The sequence below is a fragment of the Mirounga angustirostris genome, unplaced genomic scaffold (genome assembly GCF_029215605.1).
Source record: "Mirounga angustirostris isolate CCGP_5_RB_7025 unplaced genomic scaffold, mMirAng1.0.hap1 SCAF_3, whole genome shotgun sequence".
NCBI classification, from domain to species: Eukaryota; Metazoa; Chordata; class Mammalia; order Carnivora; family Phocidae; genus Mirounga; species Mirounga angustirostris.
The window spans coordinates 116,141,850-116,161,597 of NW_026991711.1; the positions used below are offsets into that span (position 1 = coordinate 116,141,850).

At 36.5% G+C, this 19,748-nt stretch overlaps 1 protein-coding gene across 4 annotated transcripts in view; it reads right to left on the reverse strand.

Moving 5' to 3' along the window:
- Positions 1-3,998: 3,998 nt before the first annotated feature.
- MMADHC (metabolism of cobalamin associated D) overlaps positions 3,999-19,748 on the reverse strand; it is a 45,984-nt gene continuing 30,234 nt past the window's right edge. For 3 of the 4 annotated variants that reach the window (XM_045868898.3, XM_045868899.3, XM_064586516.1), the window contains exons 4-8: positions 11,761-11,978; positions 8,728-8,833; positions 8,085-8,215; positions 5,237-5,323; positions 3,999-4,495 (exon numbers count right to left, since the gene is read on the reverse strand). In XM_045868898.3, the coding sequence (XP_045724854.1) occupies positions 4,301-4,495; positions 5,237-5,323; positions 8,085-8,215; positions 8,728-8,833; positions 11,761-11,978 (737 nt within the window). In that variant the 3' untranslated portion in view covers positions 3,999-4,300. The remainder of the gene's footprint in view (positions 4,496-5,236; positions 5,324-8,084; positions 8,216-8,727; positions 8,834-11,760; positions 11,979-19,748) is intronic. The other variant, XM_064586517.1, reaches the window with a different exon arrangement.

Genomic DNA, 19,748 nt, shown 5'->3' on the forward strand with positions numbered 1-19,748 from the left:
TCTGTGTTAGGAAAGTCAGCTACATTTTATGTTCTTGAAAGTAGTGGTTTTATGAAGAAGAGTTCCTATAGTGCCCTGCAGTGCAATGTCCCCTGTTCACCATAACCTGGCAATTCAGAGAAGTCGGGGTCATTTTTTCTTTCAGTCCAGATCTCTGCCCTCTCTGCCTGTTGTGGGGCTGTACTTGCTCTATGTTGTATGAGACCCAGGCAGGCTGGCTCTGAGGGAGAACAGCCAGCCACAAGAGGGCTTGAGAGCAGGGTAGCAGTTTAAATTTGTGCTAAGCTGCTAGTCCTAGGCAGAATCCCACAAAGCACGGTGGCCACCAGGGGCATGGTATGTGGTGGCTGTGGGCACCCAGTGTGTGCATGCACTGGCTGGGCAGGGTGTGTGTGGGGTTAACAAAATTTGTCCTGAGCTCAGCAGGCTTGATGGCGGGGGTGGGGGGGTGGGGTCCTCAGGAGAACTCATGGGTGGTGTACATGGCCAGCAGGCTGGGTAGCAAGTATCTGTGAGGTGCCACCTCAGCCAAATGGTTTTGTATTTATGCTTGGGGGGCAGGGGAGGAAAATGGCACCTGCCAGCTTCTTAGTTCCTGGATAAATTCCCCAACATGCTCCAAAATCTGTATAAAAAGATCTCCTTCTTGTTTGTCCCAGGCATTGTGCAAACTGTCACTTCCATGGTGCCTCTCTGCAAGCTGCTGTCTTTAAGTGTGGGGACCCAGCTATCCCTTGCCTTCCCTGGCCCAGTGCTGAGTCAGCTGATTTTTAAAGCTCCAGGTCTTTTTGGTTACGCAAAATCATGGAATTTAGCCGCTCTGGTTTTCAAAGCCAGTCATTATGGGGATTCTTCCCCATGTGGGCTCCCTCTCCCTTGTAGGCGGCTCCTGACTTCCACTTCTGCCTTCCTTAATCTCTCAGATGTGGCGTCTTCGCTATATTTAGTAGTGGAATCTTCTGCCAGTCTTTTGATTGCTCTAGTTTATTTACTCAGATGTGTTACCTAGTTGTAAATGTGGGAGAGGGTGAGCCTAGAGTCCTCTTACTCTGCCATCTCTACTCAGTGATTAGGGGTCACTTTTTTTTTTTTTTTAAAGATTTTTATTTATTTGACAGAGACACAGCAAGAGAGGGAACACAGGCAGGGGGAGTGGGAGAGGGAGAAGCAGGCTTCCCACGGAGCAGGGAGCCCGATGTGGGGCTCGATCCCAGGACCCTGGGACCATGACCTGAGCTGAAGGCAGATGCTTAACAACTGAGCCACCCAGGCACCCCAGGTCACTCTTAATGTAGCCTTCATTTTTGTTTCCTATACCTCAATACAGTAAATCCACTATTATATCCTGCTCTTATTTCCTTAGATGCCTCTTTATTAGTTTCAAATACTAATGGTTTTAACACTGACAGCACACCTGAAGCACCTGGGAAACTTTAAAAAATACTGATGCGCAGGCCTCATCAAGCTAATAAAATCAGTCTGTGGGTGTGGGGGCCAAATCCTCAGCATATTTAAATGTCTTCCCAGGTAATTCAAATGTACAAATAGAGTTGAGGACCACTGAAGGAGAATGTGCATTCAGTAGTTCTCAACTGGTGACAGGCTTGTTGCAATAAATTTAGGACACTTTGTTAAATTTTTTTTCAGGTAAACATTCCAGCCCCCCTCCTCCCCAATGTCTTCAGATATTTTGCCATGACCAGGGGTTGCTATTGGCATCTAGAGAGTAGAGGCCAAGGATGCTGCTAAACAGCATACAATGCACAGGACAACTTCCACAACACTTACCAGCTTCAAAATGTCCACAGTGTAGAGGTAGATAAATCCTGCTTTGGAGCAACATGAGAACCAGTTATAAGAAGAGGAAACAGAATTGGAACTAAAAGCAGAATTCTGTTTAAATATAAGGATTATATTGATGTTACAACTGACAGAAGTCCACAAAAAGGAGTTTTATACTTGAAGCCAGAGAACTGCTGTTTGAAGTGTAGTATCTATAATTGAATTTTTTAGATAGGTTTCAGTACATTTTCAAAGAAATTCAAAGCATGCAGAGTTCAATAGAATGAAATTTGAAGTTTATGAAATGTGGAAGCAGTGTTTTACTAGTTAACCTGAAAAGTTCTTTCAGTTTAAATTCTGCAACTCTTTGATAATGATCACAAAGAGCCAAAATAGAAATATTTTTATATATTATGTACATACACATATGTACATATTATTTATGTATGCATATATACATACCCATATATATAGATTTGATTCCACTGTGTATGTGTGTATGGATGTGTATATGTATATATACACACACACTGGAATCAAACCAAATTCCAGTCCTGGGTCTTAAGACTAGCTGTGTAACCTACTGCATGCTCCTAGGTCTCCCATTTTGTCCTCTATAAAATGAGGGATGTAGGTCAGATGACCTGAATGATCCCTTTCCAGAGTTAACTTCTGTACAATAATTCCTAAGTTCTTGTCAAAATACAAATTTCACAATAAAACCTATTTCTCAGTGACAGGTCGAAATTCATTTCAATGGCTCAACCTTATTTTAAAACATAGCAAATTTATGTTTAGGATGGATAATTTTATGTAGGATTTCTTTATGGAGTCCTGAATAAGTGAATATGAGAAAACTTTTCTTACTAAAGTACATAATAATGAACTACTTTCTATTACTTATCAGTAAGAGTCCCTTGGATTATATTTCCTGAACCTGAATCTTGCCATAACATTTGAAAAAATATTTTAACTGGCAATTACTGCTTCTCATGTTGTTTCTGGTTCAGTTAATGATAAAGGAGCCCTGCCATCATGTACCCTAGCACGCATACAATAATACATAGCCATTTTTGGGACTAAGTATCCCTTTCAACCAGTAGATGGCACTTCAGAATTGTTAAAGCCAATGTTGAAATTTCAAGGGAACATGGCTCAAACAATGAGGCAAGGTAGGGAATGCCTGGATAAACAATATGCACAGTGGAAACAGTGAGAGTGCTAAAAGACCATGGACCAAATAATTTTTTTTTTGTGGGAGCTGTCCTTTGCATTGTAGGATGTTTAACAGCATCCCTGGCCTCGACCTACTAGATGCCTAAAGTACCACCCCTTTTACTCTGCCCCACGTTGTCACAAAAGTGTCTCCAGACATTGCTAAATTTCCTGTGGGGCAAAACTGTCCCAAGTCAGAACAACTGAGAAAGCAAAAAATATACAGATTTATAATTATACACAGTAAGAACTGAGTGCTCTCACACTGCTGAGTGAACAGAAGCCAGACATAAGAGCAGGAGATCAGGATAGTGGTTACCCTTGGGAGGGACAGTGAAGGGAGAAGTGCCGGTAACGTTCTGTCTTGATCTGGGTGCTGCTTACATGGATGAAAATTTATTGAGCCCTTATGATACTTTCCACATATATAATCCCATATTGCTTTGTAGTTTGAATGAAAACTTTGCACCCATTACTCTTTGAATCATTAAACAACACTTAGCTACATGTTAACTAAGTAGGGTTTTAAATCATCTCCATGTGTTCCTTTTAAAAATAGTCACTTAACTAAAAAATACAGGAAAAATCCACTTCATTTGGTAGAAGTTACTTGTTCTTCTGAGATTCCTACTGGCAAGAGTCTCACAAACCTAAGATGATTCTTTGTAAAGTATCATAGTTTCTATCTCTTACTAAAATGGAGAAATATGATTTAGCAGCTGAGGCACTGTTTTGTCAAAATAACCTATATTTATCTGCCTCAATCCAGGAGTTAAGGATTCTTTTTTTAGTATGTGTAAGAATGAGATTCACATTCTTTAAAGATGTAGTAGTATCCTTTTCTTTTCTGGCCCAAACACTACTTCAAAGTAATACATGCTACCACAACACTTAACAAAGAAAATTTAAAGCTACATTGAATCTAGAATTCTCGATTGCATTTAAAAATGCTTAAAAGTAAGAAAATTGATTTTAAAAATATTGCAATGAAAAAACACAGATCCGAATGTGTGATTTATTTTGAGAAAAATAAAACAGGTTTTTCCAATAAAGGGAAGAAATTACAATGAAATCATGTCCTGATTACATGTTAACTACCACATTTTATACAATGTGGATGTGATCAACATGTATTTAAACATTTATTTGAGATTTAAAAATCACATACCATTTGCCAATGCTGTAAATCCATAAAGGTAGAAATAAATACCTAAAAGTAAATTTTAAAAACTGAAGCTTCTGACAGTGTTTATAGATCAACCCAAATGGTACAAATAGTACAGCCAATAAATTGACATTACTGTTAGTTTCCACCTAATTTCTTCATAATATGGCTGTCTGGTGTTGCATTAGTGAAGATACTTCCTACAACCACATGGGTACCCCAGAGCCTATGACGAATCACTTTACAGCAGCCAAGATCATCCACAGAGAATCCTAAATGTCGATAGCGTTCATCTGTTTCAAAAAGAGTGTTGTTTGTATATGGTCCAAAAAACTGGAAGAAATAAAAGTCACATTCATTAGCAAGAAACACAATGATGTAATAGTTTTTATGTAAACATGAACACATACCTATTTTAATACTTAAAATATTTAAAAAATCAAGAAATAAAAAGGGCAGTTTAGGTACTGCATGTGACCAAACACTTCTGCTTCATCCAATACCTGTGCTTCTGGAAATGTGAAACCAATAATCCTAGCAAATTACATGTTAGCCAGAACCAAACGCTTTTACTTGACTTGGAAAGGAATAGTCTATATTCCTATCTTAAGATACAAAGAACTTCATTATTATTTGTAACTGAAAGCTACAACCAGAATTTAAAATGTGACCACAATAGTGGTTCTTATTTTCTTCAAAATATAATGTCAGAAACATACTGCCTGGAAGTTAACATTTATAAATATTTCTTTTTAGAATTAAGAAAATATGGGTGTTAAAAGTTTTCTTCCTTAAACTATGATTGCTAATTTGTAACTACCAAATTCATTAATGTAAAAGTATTTACTAGTGAGGATGAAGAATAATAAAGACAGAAACTTAATTTTAAGTGATGGTGGTCCCTCAAAGGTTGTAAATGGAACAGACTCAAACTGGTACTTCTTTGGGCAGAGTTGTAAGGTTTAAAAACTCTTTTAATTAATGATAACTTTGGTAGAAATAGATCATTTAACAGTTTTATAATAAAACATTCCTACTTCAAATTAATCTGGTTTTCAAAATGTAATTACTCACTGCCAAACCAGATGATGGGTCAATAAAGTCAGCCCAATAGCCTTCAGCTCGAAGAGCATAGCAAATTTCCTTAGCACCATTAATGAACTGCATAGAAAAAGACAAAAATAATATAGATAGCATCCTTACAGATTGTTGAAAAATAAAAATTTTAAATCTTTTGCTTCAGATAGAGAACTCAAGATTAATTAGAAAATACAACTAATGATAAATCCGATATAGTCTTATTTTTGCCAGTCCCAAAATTAATGGTTCATTTAACACTTTCGTTTCCTTCAGAAAGTCTAAATTGTGTATTTTTTCTTCTAAATTATTTCCTATTTTAGGAACAATTTCTAATCAGTTCTGTGCTATTAACTCCCAAATTTGCCATGAATTAGAAAATATAATTACTATTTTTGTATTATAAAAATAAGGTAAGGGAAAAGGTATGAACCATTCATTCATTTGAATGTTTAAAAATGTATTTGTCAAAAACACATCCATCCATGACACATAATTTTTACTATATACCCTCTATTTTTTTGTACAGTACATAATTATTACAGACCATATATCTGTATCACCTATTCAAAATCTTGGTCTCACCATCCTACTTTGTAATTCCTATGATGTTCTTACTAGGTTTATCAGAAGTCTAAGCAGTGAAAAAGACAGTAAAAATTATTAAGACCAGATTAGAGTGTTAAAAAAAGGACAAACCATAAATGTTTAAAAGCACTTCTGGCCATAATAGAATAACAGCTATCAAACTTGCAATCTGCTGAAAGCTGTAAATCAGACTAAAACATATGAGGCAACGGTTTTAAATCTTGAACAGTAGTCAGACAAACTGTAATCCTGGAGAGAAGGGCAACAAATTAGGTGATCCCCATTATTTGTTCTAGCGCTCTGTCTGGAACACTGTTTGTCACAGGGCAAAGGAGAAGATTCCAAGCAAAGTGATGGTGTCACTAAGCGAAGGAGGTAGAAAGCAAGAGTTTTGCTGAAGCATCTGGAATTTGTGGGTTGGGGTACTGGAAGAGAGATGCACAGAGTAATTCACCCTGGGTCAGTAGCCAAGGGTGGAGTTGTGCACTCCCAAGGCAAAATTTCTTGAAGAATCGGCCTCACAGAGAGTGCCAACTGGCGTCTGAGGGCTCAATGGTGTTACCAGAGGTTGGTGCAGTGCTAGGTAACATGGATTTCTGGCCCACATAGAGTGTTAAGACCTCACTGAGAATGTCTGGCATTTAGTGGAGATCCCCAAAAGTTTAAGCCTGAGGAGGATGGGCCAGTTAGCAACTTGTAGCCTGAAGGCCAAATCCAGGCTGGGTGCCTGTATGTGTAAATATGGTTTCACTGGAATATATCCATGTCTGTTCGTTCATATACTGTCTATGGTTGCTTTAACAATATGAGGGTAGAGTTGAGTAGTTGAGACCCTATAACCTATTAAGCCTAAGAATTTACTATGTGGCTCTTTAGCAGGAATCAGCAAACTTTTTCCTGCAGAGAGGAAACAAATTAATTTACTTTTTCCCAGCACTTTCTTATGAAATAATGAAAAACATTAGTATTATATTCTTTACATTATTTCATACTTAATATTTACACTTACTGTTGAATTTCATTAATCCTCTTAATTCAGAAACCAACTGAATATGGTCTAAAAGTCATTAGAAAATATATCAATTTAATGAACAGAAACAAAACTACAAGGAGAACAAAACAATACAAATGTTGGTAAAAGTTTAAGTATTTCTCTTAAGATTTCAACAGCAAACACTGACATCTGGTGGGAAAAAAATAGATTTAAACTACAGAACATATAAAATCTACTGACAGTAAACTATAGGTGGTTCTAAAAAAAATCACTAACATATCTAAAATAGAAAAATTTTCCCACAGGGGAAAAAAAACAGCTTTAGTCATTGTAAAATTAAAAACAATTATGACATTTCAAAACCCTGAAATTGGTTATAAAAAACTGACAATTATACTGGGGTCAGTATCAAATGAGGTTCAGAATCCAACTCATTAGAAACTAGGACCAATAATGCAATGCACATTTGAGAGCATTCTAATGACTAAATGATAGCAATTTGTATAAATATTAGTAAATAGGTAAACAGAAAATGTTTGAGTTACTGCCTAAATTTCAACTCTCTAAATTCAGATCTCTTCAAAATCAGACCGTTCTTATGCCTCTCTGTAACTTCCTTATTAACCAGCACGAAACTTGCTTATGATCATGACTACATGAAATTTACTAGTAAAGTTATATGTGGGACATTTTAGTATAAAGTCATTATCCTAAGAGATTCTGTTCAGTATATAAATTATAATTTACAAATGAAAAGAACCATATATCTAATCCTAAAGAAAATATAAAAAAAATTGCTAATATCATCTTATGTGGAAATTAGTAAAGGGAATTTTTTCAAATATAGTTAGCTAAAAAGCAAAGGACAGGGAAAAACTGTGGGTATATAAGACATTACTGTACTGTACACTGAAAATTATTCCAGTCTTCAAGGAATAAACCATAACACTTTTTACTTGACTTGCTTTAAAGAAAGTAAGTGATGGGTATGAAGAGTTAATTTTACTTTTTTGCCATTTTTATTTCTCTGTATGTATTTCTCAAATTCAAAAAGTACTGGACAGAATCTAAGTTTTTCGAAGATACTAAAACAAAACAAAAGATGGCATTTTTATTCTCAGAAAAGATGTTAAAGTCCTTTAGTACTGAAATACATTAGCAGAGAATTAATAAACACTAAAAAGATACCCATCATTTTAAAATGTTGGTTCACTGGTATTTAAATATCATAAAATTTAAATTGTCAGCAATGGAAAGAATTACCTTTTCTAAAAGCATTTCTCTTTCATTTTCTACCTCTTCACTCCAAACAGTCATATCATTCTTAGTTTTCTGTGTTATAGTCAGAATCATTAGTTTGTTGGTAGCTCCTTCTGGAAACAGTGACTCAAAATCTATAAATAAGAATAAAAATTCCAGGGAGAAAATGTTTTATATACTGCTTCTTTTAAAAGGAAAAAAAAAAGTACTTCTTTAGAAAAATGATGATTAAGTTATTGTGGGACCATGTTAGGTTGATAAATACATACTATTTTTGAAAAAGAATTTGAAGTCTTGTTGAACTGAAATACTGCTGTCAACAATTCTGAAGAGCAAGTAAGGTTACCTGTTATTGGTCTTGTAATTTTCAAATAAAGTTTATTATTAAAATTTTCTCAGTATTATGTATTAGTTCATGAAATTATAGCTATAAATAATCACCCAGAAGTTGAAGGATTTCAGGGGAAAAGTCTACAGCTGTCAGGGTACATCTGAAAGACCTTACCTTGGCCATGTAATCTTTTCTGGCCAGACATATTAAAATATTAAGTTACAAAGTACTGCAATTCCTATGGAGTCCATTATTTAACATATTAGAAAACTAGTGACATATACAGATAGTGTAAATGTATGAAGCACACTATACCTCTTCGCAGCAATTCTGGACATGTCTGGATTGCACACTCTACTTTGGCATTTTCAAAGTAAGTTTCTGCACTGTTGATTTCTTGTTCAACAGGTGCATTACTACCCTAAGAAGAATAAGATATATAAATAAAAGCTGGAGTTCAAATAAAATACCTGATCTGTTATAAACTTGTATTCCCTGAAAAGTTTTTAAAAATAATTAACTGGTGGTGGGGTAATATTTAAAAACTTCAAAATGAACATATAAATATGCTAATATTCTAAGACTTGATATGAACAGAAGTTGGCTAAGAAACTAAAATGCCATGACAATTCTTACAATGTCACCTTTTCTGATATTTTGATATCTACTTATCCTTTCTTTTGTTTTGTAAAATGGCTATAATCACACTAACTTACAAAATAACATGCTTAAATATACAGCCTCTCCTACAGGACGAGTTTAGAAGCTTCTATTCAACTGAAATTTATAGGGCACCTACTATACATCAGACACTATGACAAGAGCAGCCCCCCAATGGTAAAAAATCCAGCCTTCACTCTTAGGTTTAAATGAGTAGAAGAAAAATAGCATGAACAAATAAATGTAATCCAATATGAAAAGTGCTACAGAGTTACGAAGAAGTCTTCTGGCAGCAGGGGAAAATCAGGAAAAGGTTGAAATTGTATTTGAACTACAAGTTAATTAATGTGTATGTGTGGTATGTAAAGAATAGGAAGAAAGGAGGTTAGAAACTCAGGAGGAAAAACAGCCCACCAAGAGATAGAAACAGTGCAAGCACATTCAGCGGTCAAAGAGAATGATACAATAAAACAAAACAAACCAACCAAAAAGGTATACTGTGATTTGAGTGCAGAGGGAGTAGCAGGAGATGAAGTGGTAAAGGGATCAAAATTGTGGAAAGTCATTTATGCCACATTAAGAAATTCTGACTTTAGTCTATAAACAATAAAGAATAGCAAGATCAGATACAAAAAGATAATGCTAGTATTACTGTGCAGGCAATAGACCAGTAACAGCCAATATTTACTGATCACAGTGTATTTAAGTGTTTTATGTACATTTTCCCATTTAATCCTCATAGCAACTTTGCAGGCTAGGTATTATTATCCCCCATTTTACATATAAAGAAACAGGCTCAAAATATTAAGTAGCTTTCTCAAGGTCACAAAATTAAGTAAAAAGCAGACCTAACCTTTGAAGCAAGATTTATCCTAGCTTCACAGTCCATCTTGCTATAACGCCTCTAAGAATTGAGGAGAGATATGGAGGCCTTGAACGCTGGCTTTATTAGTGGGAGGTGAAAGGACACAAATAATTTAAAAGTTACTTCAGAGATGGAAGAAATTAAATTTTGTCACTCTCTATGGGGATATGATGGAGAGAGGAGCCCAGTTTGGCAGTATAATTTTTGTCTTGGGACAGTGGGAGAATGACTAAATCACTTATGCTATTGATAACACAGGAGTAAGGACAGGTTTTGAGGCGTGGGGAACCTAAGTATGAGACATATAAAGTCTAGGGAATTTTAAGACATTCAGATAATGATGTTTGGCAGGCAGACAGAAATATAGAATCAGAAATGTCAGAAACTGAAAAAGGAAGCCAAGGCATTAAGTGACCAGGGAATAATTCAAGTAAGATGGACAGAAACACATGGGAAATAACATAATTGGCAGACAGGAGGAGACAAGAAGACAGAGAAGGAATTATTGGAGATAAAATGTCAGGGGAGGTCAACTGTCTCCAAATGTTAGGTTATCTGATATAAACCATAACTATGAGGGGCTGTTGCTATAAATATTATGGCTTTGATAAAATCAGCCTGAAACTATGTAGAAATTCAGAAAATGGTACAGATTAGGGGTTTGACAGAAACTCTGAATTGCATGTAACTTTCCATTTGGGTGAGCAACATCAGTTTATTTTATTTATTCATTTGAGAGAGAGAGAGCGCACACATGAGCAAGAGCAGTCAGAGGAAGAAGCAGACTCCCTGCTGAACCAGAGAGCATGACGCGGGGCTTGATCCCAGGACCCTGAGATCATGACCTGAGCTGAAGGCAGACGCTTAACCGACTGAGCCACCCAGGCACGCTCCCCACTCCCCCACCCTTTTAAAGTAAGCTCTTTGCCCAATGTGGGGCCTGAGCTCACAGACTCCAAATCAAGAGTAGCATGCTTTACTGACTGAGCCAGCCAGGCACCCCTGCAATACCAGTTTAAGGACTCATTACAAACAAAACAAAAACCACCATCAACAACAAAAACCTATTTATAGATCTTTTTTAGTTACTATATCTGAAGAATTTCAGAGATCTCAAAATTTTAAGTTTTAAATGCCTAGAGGAATGTAAAACTAGTTGGAGTTTGTTCCACATAAAAATTACACTGTTTATAAAAGTGAAAAACAATCTAAATTTTTAGCAATAGATATTAAGTTATATCTGAAATAGGCAGTTATTGAACAATGTATTTTTGAAGAACTATTTACCTACAAGAGATTGTTATCTAAAGTAAAAAAAGAAAAGGGGGGGCACCTGGGTGGCTCAGGTCATAATCTCAGGGTTCTAGGATGGTACCCCGAGTCAGACTCTCTGATCGGTGGGGAGTGTGCTTCTCCCTCTCCCTCTGTGTGCTTGCTTTCTTTCTCTCTAATAAATAAAATCTTAAAAAAAAAAGTTAAAAAAAAATTAGAGGCACCTGGGTGGTATGGTACAGTTGGTTAAACATCTGCCCTCTGCTCAGGTCATGGTCCTGGGGTCCTAGGATTGAGCCCCATGTCAGGCTCCCTGCTCAGGGTGGGGAGCCTGTGTCTCCTTCTCCTTCTGCCCACCCCCTAGCTCCTCTTCCTGGGCTCTCTAATCCACGAAGAAAATCCTTTGAAAAAAATTATATAGAACAATGCCAAGTTTTTAAAAGCTATATATGTTGTTTTTGAATACGTTGGAATTAAGATTTTAAAAAAATTTTTCAAGTAATATGCTCACAATGATCAGAAAAACAGAATAAATGATATTCACAATTTACCTGAAATTCATTCACATACTGTGCCATCACAAACTCGTGTCTTTCAGTTGATAAAGGTTCTGCTAGAACATCAGGTAAAGTTTTATGAACCTGGCTTTTCTTCTGTGATGTGGTCCCATTGAGATGACAGTCAAAACCTATGTTCCCAGGAAGCTGAAATCTCTGATCCTGAGGTCCAAATGGTCCCATAGTTTCATCAGGCCATACTGTTCGAGAGCCTGAAGAGGAACAACAAAATTTTCTCCAATAGTCAAGTGCATTGGTGGACTGAAAGAATATTCTTCTAATTAGGTATTTTTTACAAAACCAACAGATCTTTGAAATTCGCTTTCTTGTGTGAATATAAATTAGTTTTATGTCATTTAAAAAAAGATCAAAGTAACCAGTTTCTGGCTCAAAGGTAAGTCCATTATAAGGAGAAAGATATAATAAAGTACAGTAATCCATGTTATGTAATGCCTGATAGTCATTAAAAAGAATATAGTAAATTTTGGAAGGAGCCTGGGACGATAGCAGAGTAGGAGAATCCTAAGTACACCTCGTTAACACAAACACCTAGGTAACAACCACATCAGTGCAACTAACCCAGGAATCTGGGTTAATCATAGAGAAGAGGCCAATCAGAAAGGATAGGAGGGGCAGAGACACAGTTCGAAACCAAACTACCCAGCAAGACTAACCACAAACAGGAGGGAGAAGCAAAGAGAAGGGAGAGGAAAAGACCCCATACCAGGTACCCCAGACATGAGGGACCCCCACTGAAAAGACAAGTCCCCATAACATCTGGCTTTGAAAATCAGTGGGGCTTAGCTTCAAAGGTTTTTAGTGGGTTTAGCTCTGGGAGAGCCAGAGGGTGATAGGAAACTGCGTCCCCACCCTTAAAAAGAGAGCATAACAAACAATCCCACCTAAATACAGCATAGAAGCAGAAGTTTGAAAAGTGCCTGGGGTATACATGAAGGAGTTTTTTTTTTTTTTTTTTTTTTTTACTAATCTCAATCTGTATTGAGAAGAATCTGTGTTGGAGAAGCAAGGATCTGTAGGAAACTTCTCCAAGAACAACAGAGCTGGCAGGTGCAATTTCTCTCCCTCCCACCTCGGCCTAGATACCCAGACATTTGTGGAACCAATGTGAACACTTTCCACATAGCTTGCTAACACTGTGCACTCACTCCTGCATTCTCCTGTTGAATCACTCCATTCAAGAAGCCCCACTGGGCATGAGTCCCTGCAAAGCAGCTCCAGCCAGGTCTCATCTTACAAGCAGCCCTGATAGGGAACACTATCACTCCAAAATAACTCTTGCCCTGGGGAGTGGGGAAGATAATCACACACACCTGTCTGACTGCAGCACCAGCAGACTGACTTGGACAGACATCTGATCTCTTGGCCCCACTAATCAACAAAGCCTCTCAAATGAAAGACAGAGATAGTGCCCTGCACTTCTGTGCAATTGCAGCCCCTGCTAATGGGCTGAAGGCAGGCATCTGGACTGATTACTGATACTGTTCAACTATAAGCCCTTCCCTGCCCCAAATAGGCCCTTAACAGCATAGGGACCAGACCCTGCTCACAATAAGCAAAATGGACATTTGGAGCTGACTGGACTGAAGGCAAATGTGGCTAACCCACAACAGTATGGTGCACAAAATTCATATAAAAGTCACCCCTCAGGTGCTTGGTTCTGGAGAAGAGGGGACAGTGTGCTACAGGGCACCACAGGACCTCTTCTTCATACAGCCACTACTTTCAAGATCAAGAGATGTATCTTACTTTCTAAATAAGTAGGGAAAAACACAGAGAAACAAAATGAGGAGAAAGAGGACTATGTCCCAAATGAAATACCAAGCAAAAGAGCTAAATGAAATATAGATAATATGCCTGATGAGAAAAGAGTGGAGGATCTTAGTGAGAACTTCAACAAAGAGATAAAAATATAAAAAGAACTAGTCAGAGATGTACTCAATGACTAAAATAAAAAATATACTACAGGGATTGAACAGCACATTTGAGAAGGTAGACGAATGGATCAACGACTGGGAAGACAGGGTAATGGAAAGCAACCACGCTGAACAGGAGAGAGAAAAAGGGAACTCAGCAACACCACAAGTGTAATAACAGTCATATTACAGAGATCCCAGAAAGAGAAGAGAAAAGGGGGCAGAAAATTTATTTGAAGAAATAACAGCTGAAAACCTTCTAAACCTGAGGCAGGAAATACATATCTAGATCCAGGAGACACAGAGAGCCACCAACAAAATCAACCCAAAAGAGTCCACACTAAAACACATAATACTTAAAATGGAAAGAAGAGTGATAGAGAACTTTTAAAGCAGTAAGAGAAAAGAGAGCAGTCACACACAAGGGAAATCCCATAAGGCTATCATCTGATTTCTAAGCAGAAACACTGCAGGCCAGAAGGGAGTGGCATGATATATTCAAAGTGCTGAAAAGAAAAAACCTGCAACCAAGAATACTCTAAACAGCATGGCTATCATTTGGAACAGAAGGAGCGATAAAAGTTTCCCAAACAAGAGAAAAAGAGTTCACCACCATTAAGTCAGGCTTAACAACTGTAAATACTTTTGTACCCAACATGAGAGCAACTACATACATAAAACAACTATTAACAGACAAGGAAGAAGCTGACAGTAGTACAATAGTAGAGGACTTTACACCCCCCCACTTATATCAACGGATATAATATTCAAAACATTCCACGAAAAACAGAATATACATTCTTTACAGGGGCACATGGAACATTCTCCAGAATAGATCACATGATAGGCTACAAAACAAGTCTCAATAAATTTGAAATGACTGAAATCATATCATGCATCTTTCCCCACCACAACACTGAAACTAGAAATTAAGTATAAAAAGAAATCTGGAAAGAATACAAATACATGGAAGCTAAATAAAATGCTACTGAACAATGAATGAATACGTCAACCAAGAAATCAAAGAGGAAATAAAAATACATGGAGACAAATCAAAATGAAAACACAATAGTCAAAAATCTTGGGATTCCTCAAAACCTGTACTAAGAGAAAGGATTATAGCAATACAGGCCCATCTCAAGAAGCAAGAAAAATCTCAAATAACCTAAACTTACACCTAAAGAAGCTAAAAAAAACCCCAAAAACCCAAAAGCCAAGAGAAAGAGGGAAAGAATGAAAAGTAGAGCAAAAATAAATAAAACAGGGACCAAAAAAAAAACAAACAAAAAAAACCCCACCCAAAACCCAAAAACAATGAAACCAGGAGCTGGTTCTTTGAAAAGGTCAACCAAATTGATAAACCTTCACTCAGACTCATCAAAGAAAGAAGACAAAATTAGAAATGGAGGAGAAATAACAACTGACACCATAGAAACATAAGGATTATAAGAGAATATTAGGAAAAATTATATGCCAACAATTTGGACAACCTACAAGAAATGAATAAATTCCTAGACACATAACCTTCCAAAACTGAATCCAGAAGAAATAGAAAATTTGAATAGACTGATTACTAGCAATGACATTGAATCAGTAATCAAAAAACTCCCTTTGCTCATTTCTTGTTTTTTAAAGATTTAGTTGAGAGAGCAAGCGAGCATGAGAGAAAGCAGGGGAGGGGTAGAGGGGGGAGGAAGAGAATCTCAAGCAGATTCCCCAGAGTGTTGAGCCTGATGCAGGGCTCGATCTCACTATTCTGAGACCATGACCTGAGCCGAAACCAAGAGTTGGAAGCTTAAACGACTGAGCCACCTAGGCGCCCCTTTGCTTGTTTGTTTCTTAAATTCCACATGAGTGAAATCATGTTATTTATCTTTATTTCACTTAGGATAATACTCTCTAGCTCCATCCATGTCATTGCAAATATCAAGATTTCACTTTTTTATGACTAATCATCTTTATCAATTCATCAGTTGATGGACATTTGGGCTGTTTCCATAATTTAACTACTGTAGATAAGGCTGCTATAAACACTGAGATGCATGTGTCACTTTGAATTAGTATTTTTGTATTCTTTTAGGTAAATACTTAGTAGTGCACTTGTTGGAAAAAATATGTATGTACACACACAGATACACATTCACACATATATACACACACACACAGAAATCTGTTGCATTTCTATACATTTTAGAAGTAGCAGAAAGAGAAATTGAGAAAACAAAATCCCATTTACAATTGCATCAAAAAGAATAAAATACCTGGGAATATACTTAACCAAGGAGGTGAAAGACAACCTAACTCTGAAAACTATAAAATACTGATTAAAGAATTGAAGATACCACAAACAAATGGAAAGATATGTGATACTCACGGACTGGGAGAACCAATATTGTTAAAAATGTCCATACTACCCAAAGCAATCTACAGATTTAATGCAATTCCTATCAAAACACCAACAGCATTTTTCATAGAACTAGAACAAATAATCCTAAACTTCATATGGAACCACAAAAGACCCTGAATAGCCAAAACAATCTTGAGAAAGAAGAACAAAGCTGGAAATATCACAATCCCAGATTTTAAGATACATTACAAAGCTGTAGTAATCAAAACAGTATGGCACCGGCACAAAAACAGACACACTGATCAATGGAACAGAATAGAGAGTCCAGAAATAAACCCACACTTTTATGGTCAATTAATCTACAACAAAGGCAACATTATGTAATGGGAGAAAGACAGTCTTAAATAGTGACAATTACATGCAAAAGTAATGAAACTGCACCACTTTCTTACACCATACACAGAATAAACTCAAAATGGATTAAAGATCTCAATGTGAGACTTGAAACCATAAAACTCTTAGAAGAAAACAGGCAGTAATCTCTTTGACCTCAGCTGTAGAAACATTTTTCTAGATACCCTTTGGCAAGGGAAACAAAAGCAATATTAAACTATTGGACTATATCAAAACAAAAAGGTTTTTCGTACAGTGAATAAAACTATCAACAAAACAAAAAGACTACAAACCAAAAAGGCAGCCTACTAAATGGGAGAAGATACTTGCAAATGGTATTTCTGATAAGGGGTTAATACCCAATATATAAAAAGAACTTCTGTAACTTAACATCAACCCCTTCTACCCCAATAATCAAATTTAAAAAATGGGCAGAAGATATGAACATTTTCTCTGAAGAAGACAAAAGGATGGGTCAAGAGACACATGAAAAGATGCTCAACATCACTAATCATCAGGGAAATGCAAATCAAAACCACAATGAAATATCACCTTGTACCTGTCAGAATGGCTAAAATCAAAAACCGAAGAAATAACAAATTTGGTGAGGATGTGGAGAAAAAGGAACCCTTGTGCACTACTGATGAGAATGCAAGCTGGTTCGGCCATGGTGGAAAACAGTATGGAGTTTCCTCAGAAAATAAAAAAAAGCAACCCAAGTGTCTACTGATAGATGAATGGATAAAGAGAATGTGGCATATGTGTGTGTACACACACACACAGACTGGATTACTTAGCAGCAAATAAGAATTAAATCTTGCCATTTGCAACAACATGGATGGATCTTGAGGGCATAATAATAAGCAACATGAGAAAGGTAAAGACAAATATTTTATGATTTCACTCATGTGGAATTTAAGAAACAGAACTATGAACAAGGAGGAAAAAAAGAGACAAAGTGACTTTTAAATATAGAGAACTAGTGACTGCCAGAGTAAAGGTAGGTGGGAGGGATGGGTGAAATAGGTGAAGGGGATTAAGAGTACACCTTAAGGTGATGAGCAGCAAATAATGTACAGAATTATTAAATTATAGACCCCAAACTAATATAACGTTTGTTAATTACACTTGATTTTTTAAACAAAGAATGTTTACTGATAATGAACAAAGTCTAGGATATATTACATTAAAAGAAAAAGGTAAGTAAAAAATAGCATATATGACATTTATTCTACATCCTTAATTTGTATTTTTAAATACAGAAAAAAGATCTAAAAGATACTGAACTTAATAGTGGTTACCCTTCGGGAGGGCCATTCAACTGCTGTTACCTGGGGCACAAAATATTAATGGACTGGGAAAAAAATATTTTATCAACCAATTGTGACATAATGTCCTGTTTACCAGCCACAGGAGTTAATACTTAAGAAGAACAGACCAGACTACTTTACTTAAAAAATATCTTACCTTGTGAAAAACTTAAAAAAATCCAGAAAAGAATAAAGTAGAAAATAAAACAAAAAAATACTGAGAGCAGGAGTTTTGTTTAAAGGGTAACTGCTGCAGAATTAGTTGGCAATAAAAACATTTTTTAATACTTTGCTAGAAGTGAGGAACTAGAAATGGCTATAATAGAATGACCACCCTACTACTACATAAGTGTCACCATATCTTTTTCCAGACCTATGACAGATATCACCCATCAATCATGGAATTCTTTCGTGCTGGACACTGTTTCACAATTCTCAACTCAAATACTCTAGTTTAATACATCCTGAAGTTTTAAGTATTTAAGAATCAGCTGAGATCTTTGTTAATATGCAGAATCTGATTTAGTATGTTTGGAGTGGGGCTCAAGATTACTCATTTCTAACACGTTCCCAGATGCTGCTGATGGTACTGGTCTGCAAATCACACTAAAACTGATTGGATGGAATCAGTTCACGAAGTAAAACATTGTAAGAATGTTGACAAAACTGACTCCATCTTTGATCCTCCGTCTTGTTCACGTTTGCTGAATCACCCCTCTTCGGGCTATATGTTGCAGACTCATTGAAGATTAATATACATATCATAGAAATGCCCTCCCAGACTGGGATGGGGGAAAGCTTGTTTTGGCCTTCCATAAATCTGTTAAGAGATAATATAGTCTTTCCCCTTCCTGATGCACAGGTGGCGCCATATGATCTAATTAAAGGTTAGCTGTCAATTAGGTGTATGTATGCATGCCCTCTAAGGTGTGTGTGAACCCTTTGATCTCACTATAATGTCCTTCTGCAAGTCTCCTCACTCTATAAAATCCATGGACTAAGGTCCAGATTTTACACAGAATGTAGCTGCTGTGGACTGTCCTCTTCCCAATCCCACCTGACAGTAAGTCAGCCCAGATAAAACTCTGTAAACTGTGTGGACTGGCTAGCTTCATTTTCTGGTCTCAAAGTGCCTTCTCAGTTTGGCAGATACTTAACTGTCTCTCCCCCAACTTTTAACAAAGGTATTAGGTATTTTGAAGACGAGTTTTAAAAACTTTTAAGATCTAAGTCTCTTTAAAGAAAATAAATATCCCGTATTAATAGTGGATTTGAGCATATCTTTATGGGTTGACTGGTTATTTAAGTTTTCTCTTCTAGGAACACCTATTCATTCCATTCTAAAAAAATTTTTGTTTGATTTTCTACTGGTTGTTTTCTTCCAGTGATCTATAAAAATTCTTTATGTACTCAAGATACAAACTCTTACACATTTTAAATGACAAACCTTTCATTTATGATACATTATATGGTTAGCCTTCAGAATATATAAATTGGGGAGTAACAAGAAATTAGGTTATAAAAGAAAACCAGGGCAAGAAAACCAGGGAAGGCTCTGCACACCCAGTCATCTTACATGACATTGTAAATAATGTATTGCAAGTAAAAAGATTTCTGTGTGCAATCCCTTTAGGATATATTAGGTTAAGTTTCTATGAATCCTCCCTTAATATTTTATTGTACATTATAAACCTCTAAAATAGGAATGTGGCATATAGCAATTCTTAAACTTACTAAAACCTACTCACAGAACTAAAAAATATTTTTTTTTAGAACTTGAACAATCACGCATAGCTTGAGGACAGTTTGAGAAATGCTAGTGAAAACAGTGGAAAATAACCAAGATTTACCAAGGAAGTAATATGATGAAAATATTTTAGAATATGATAGTGATGTGCAAAATGGATTAGAAGAAGCAGACTTTGGGGGCGCCTGGGTGGCTCAGTCGTTAAGCGTCTGCCTTCGGGTCAGGTCATGATCCCAGGGTCCTGGGATCGA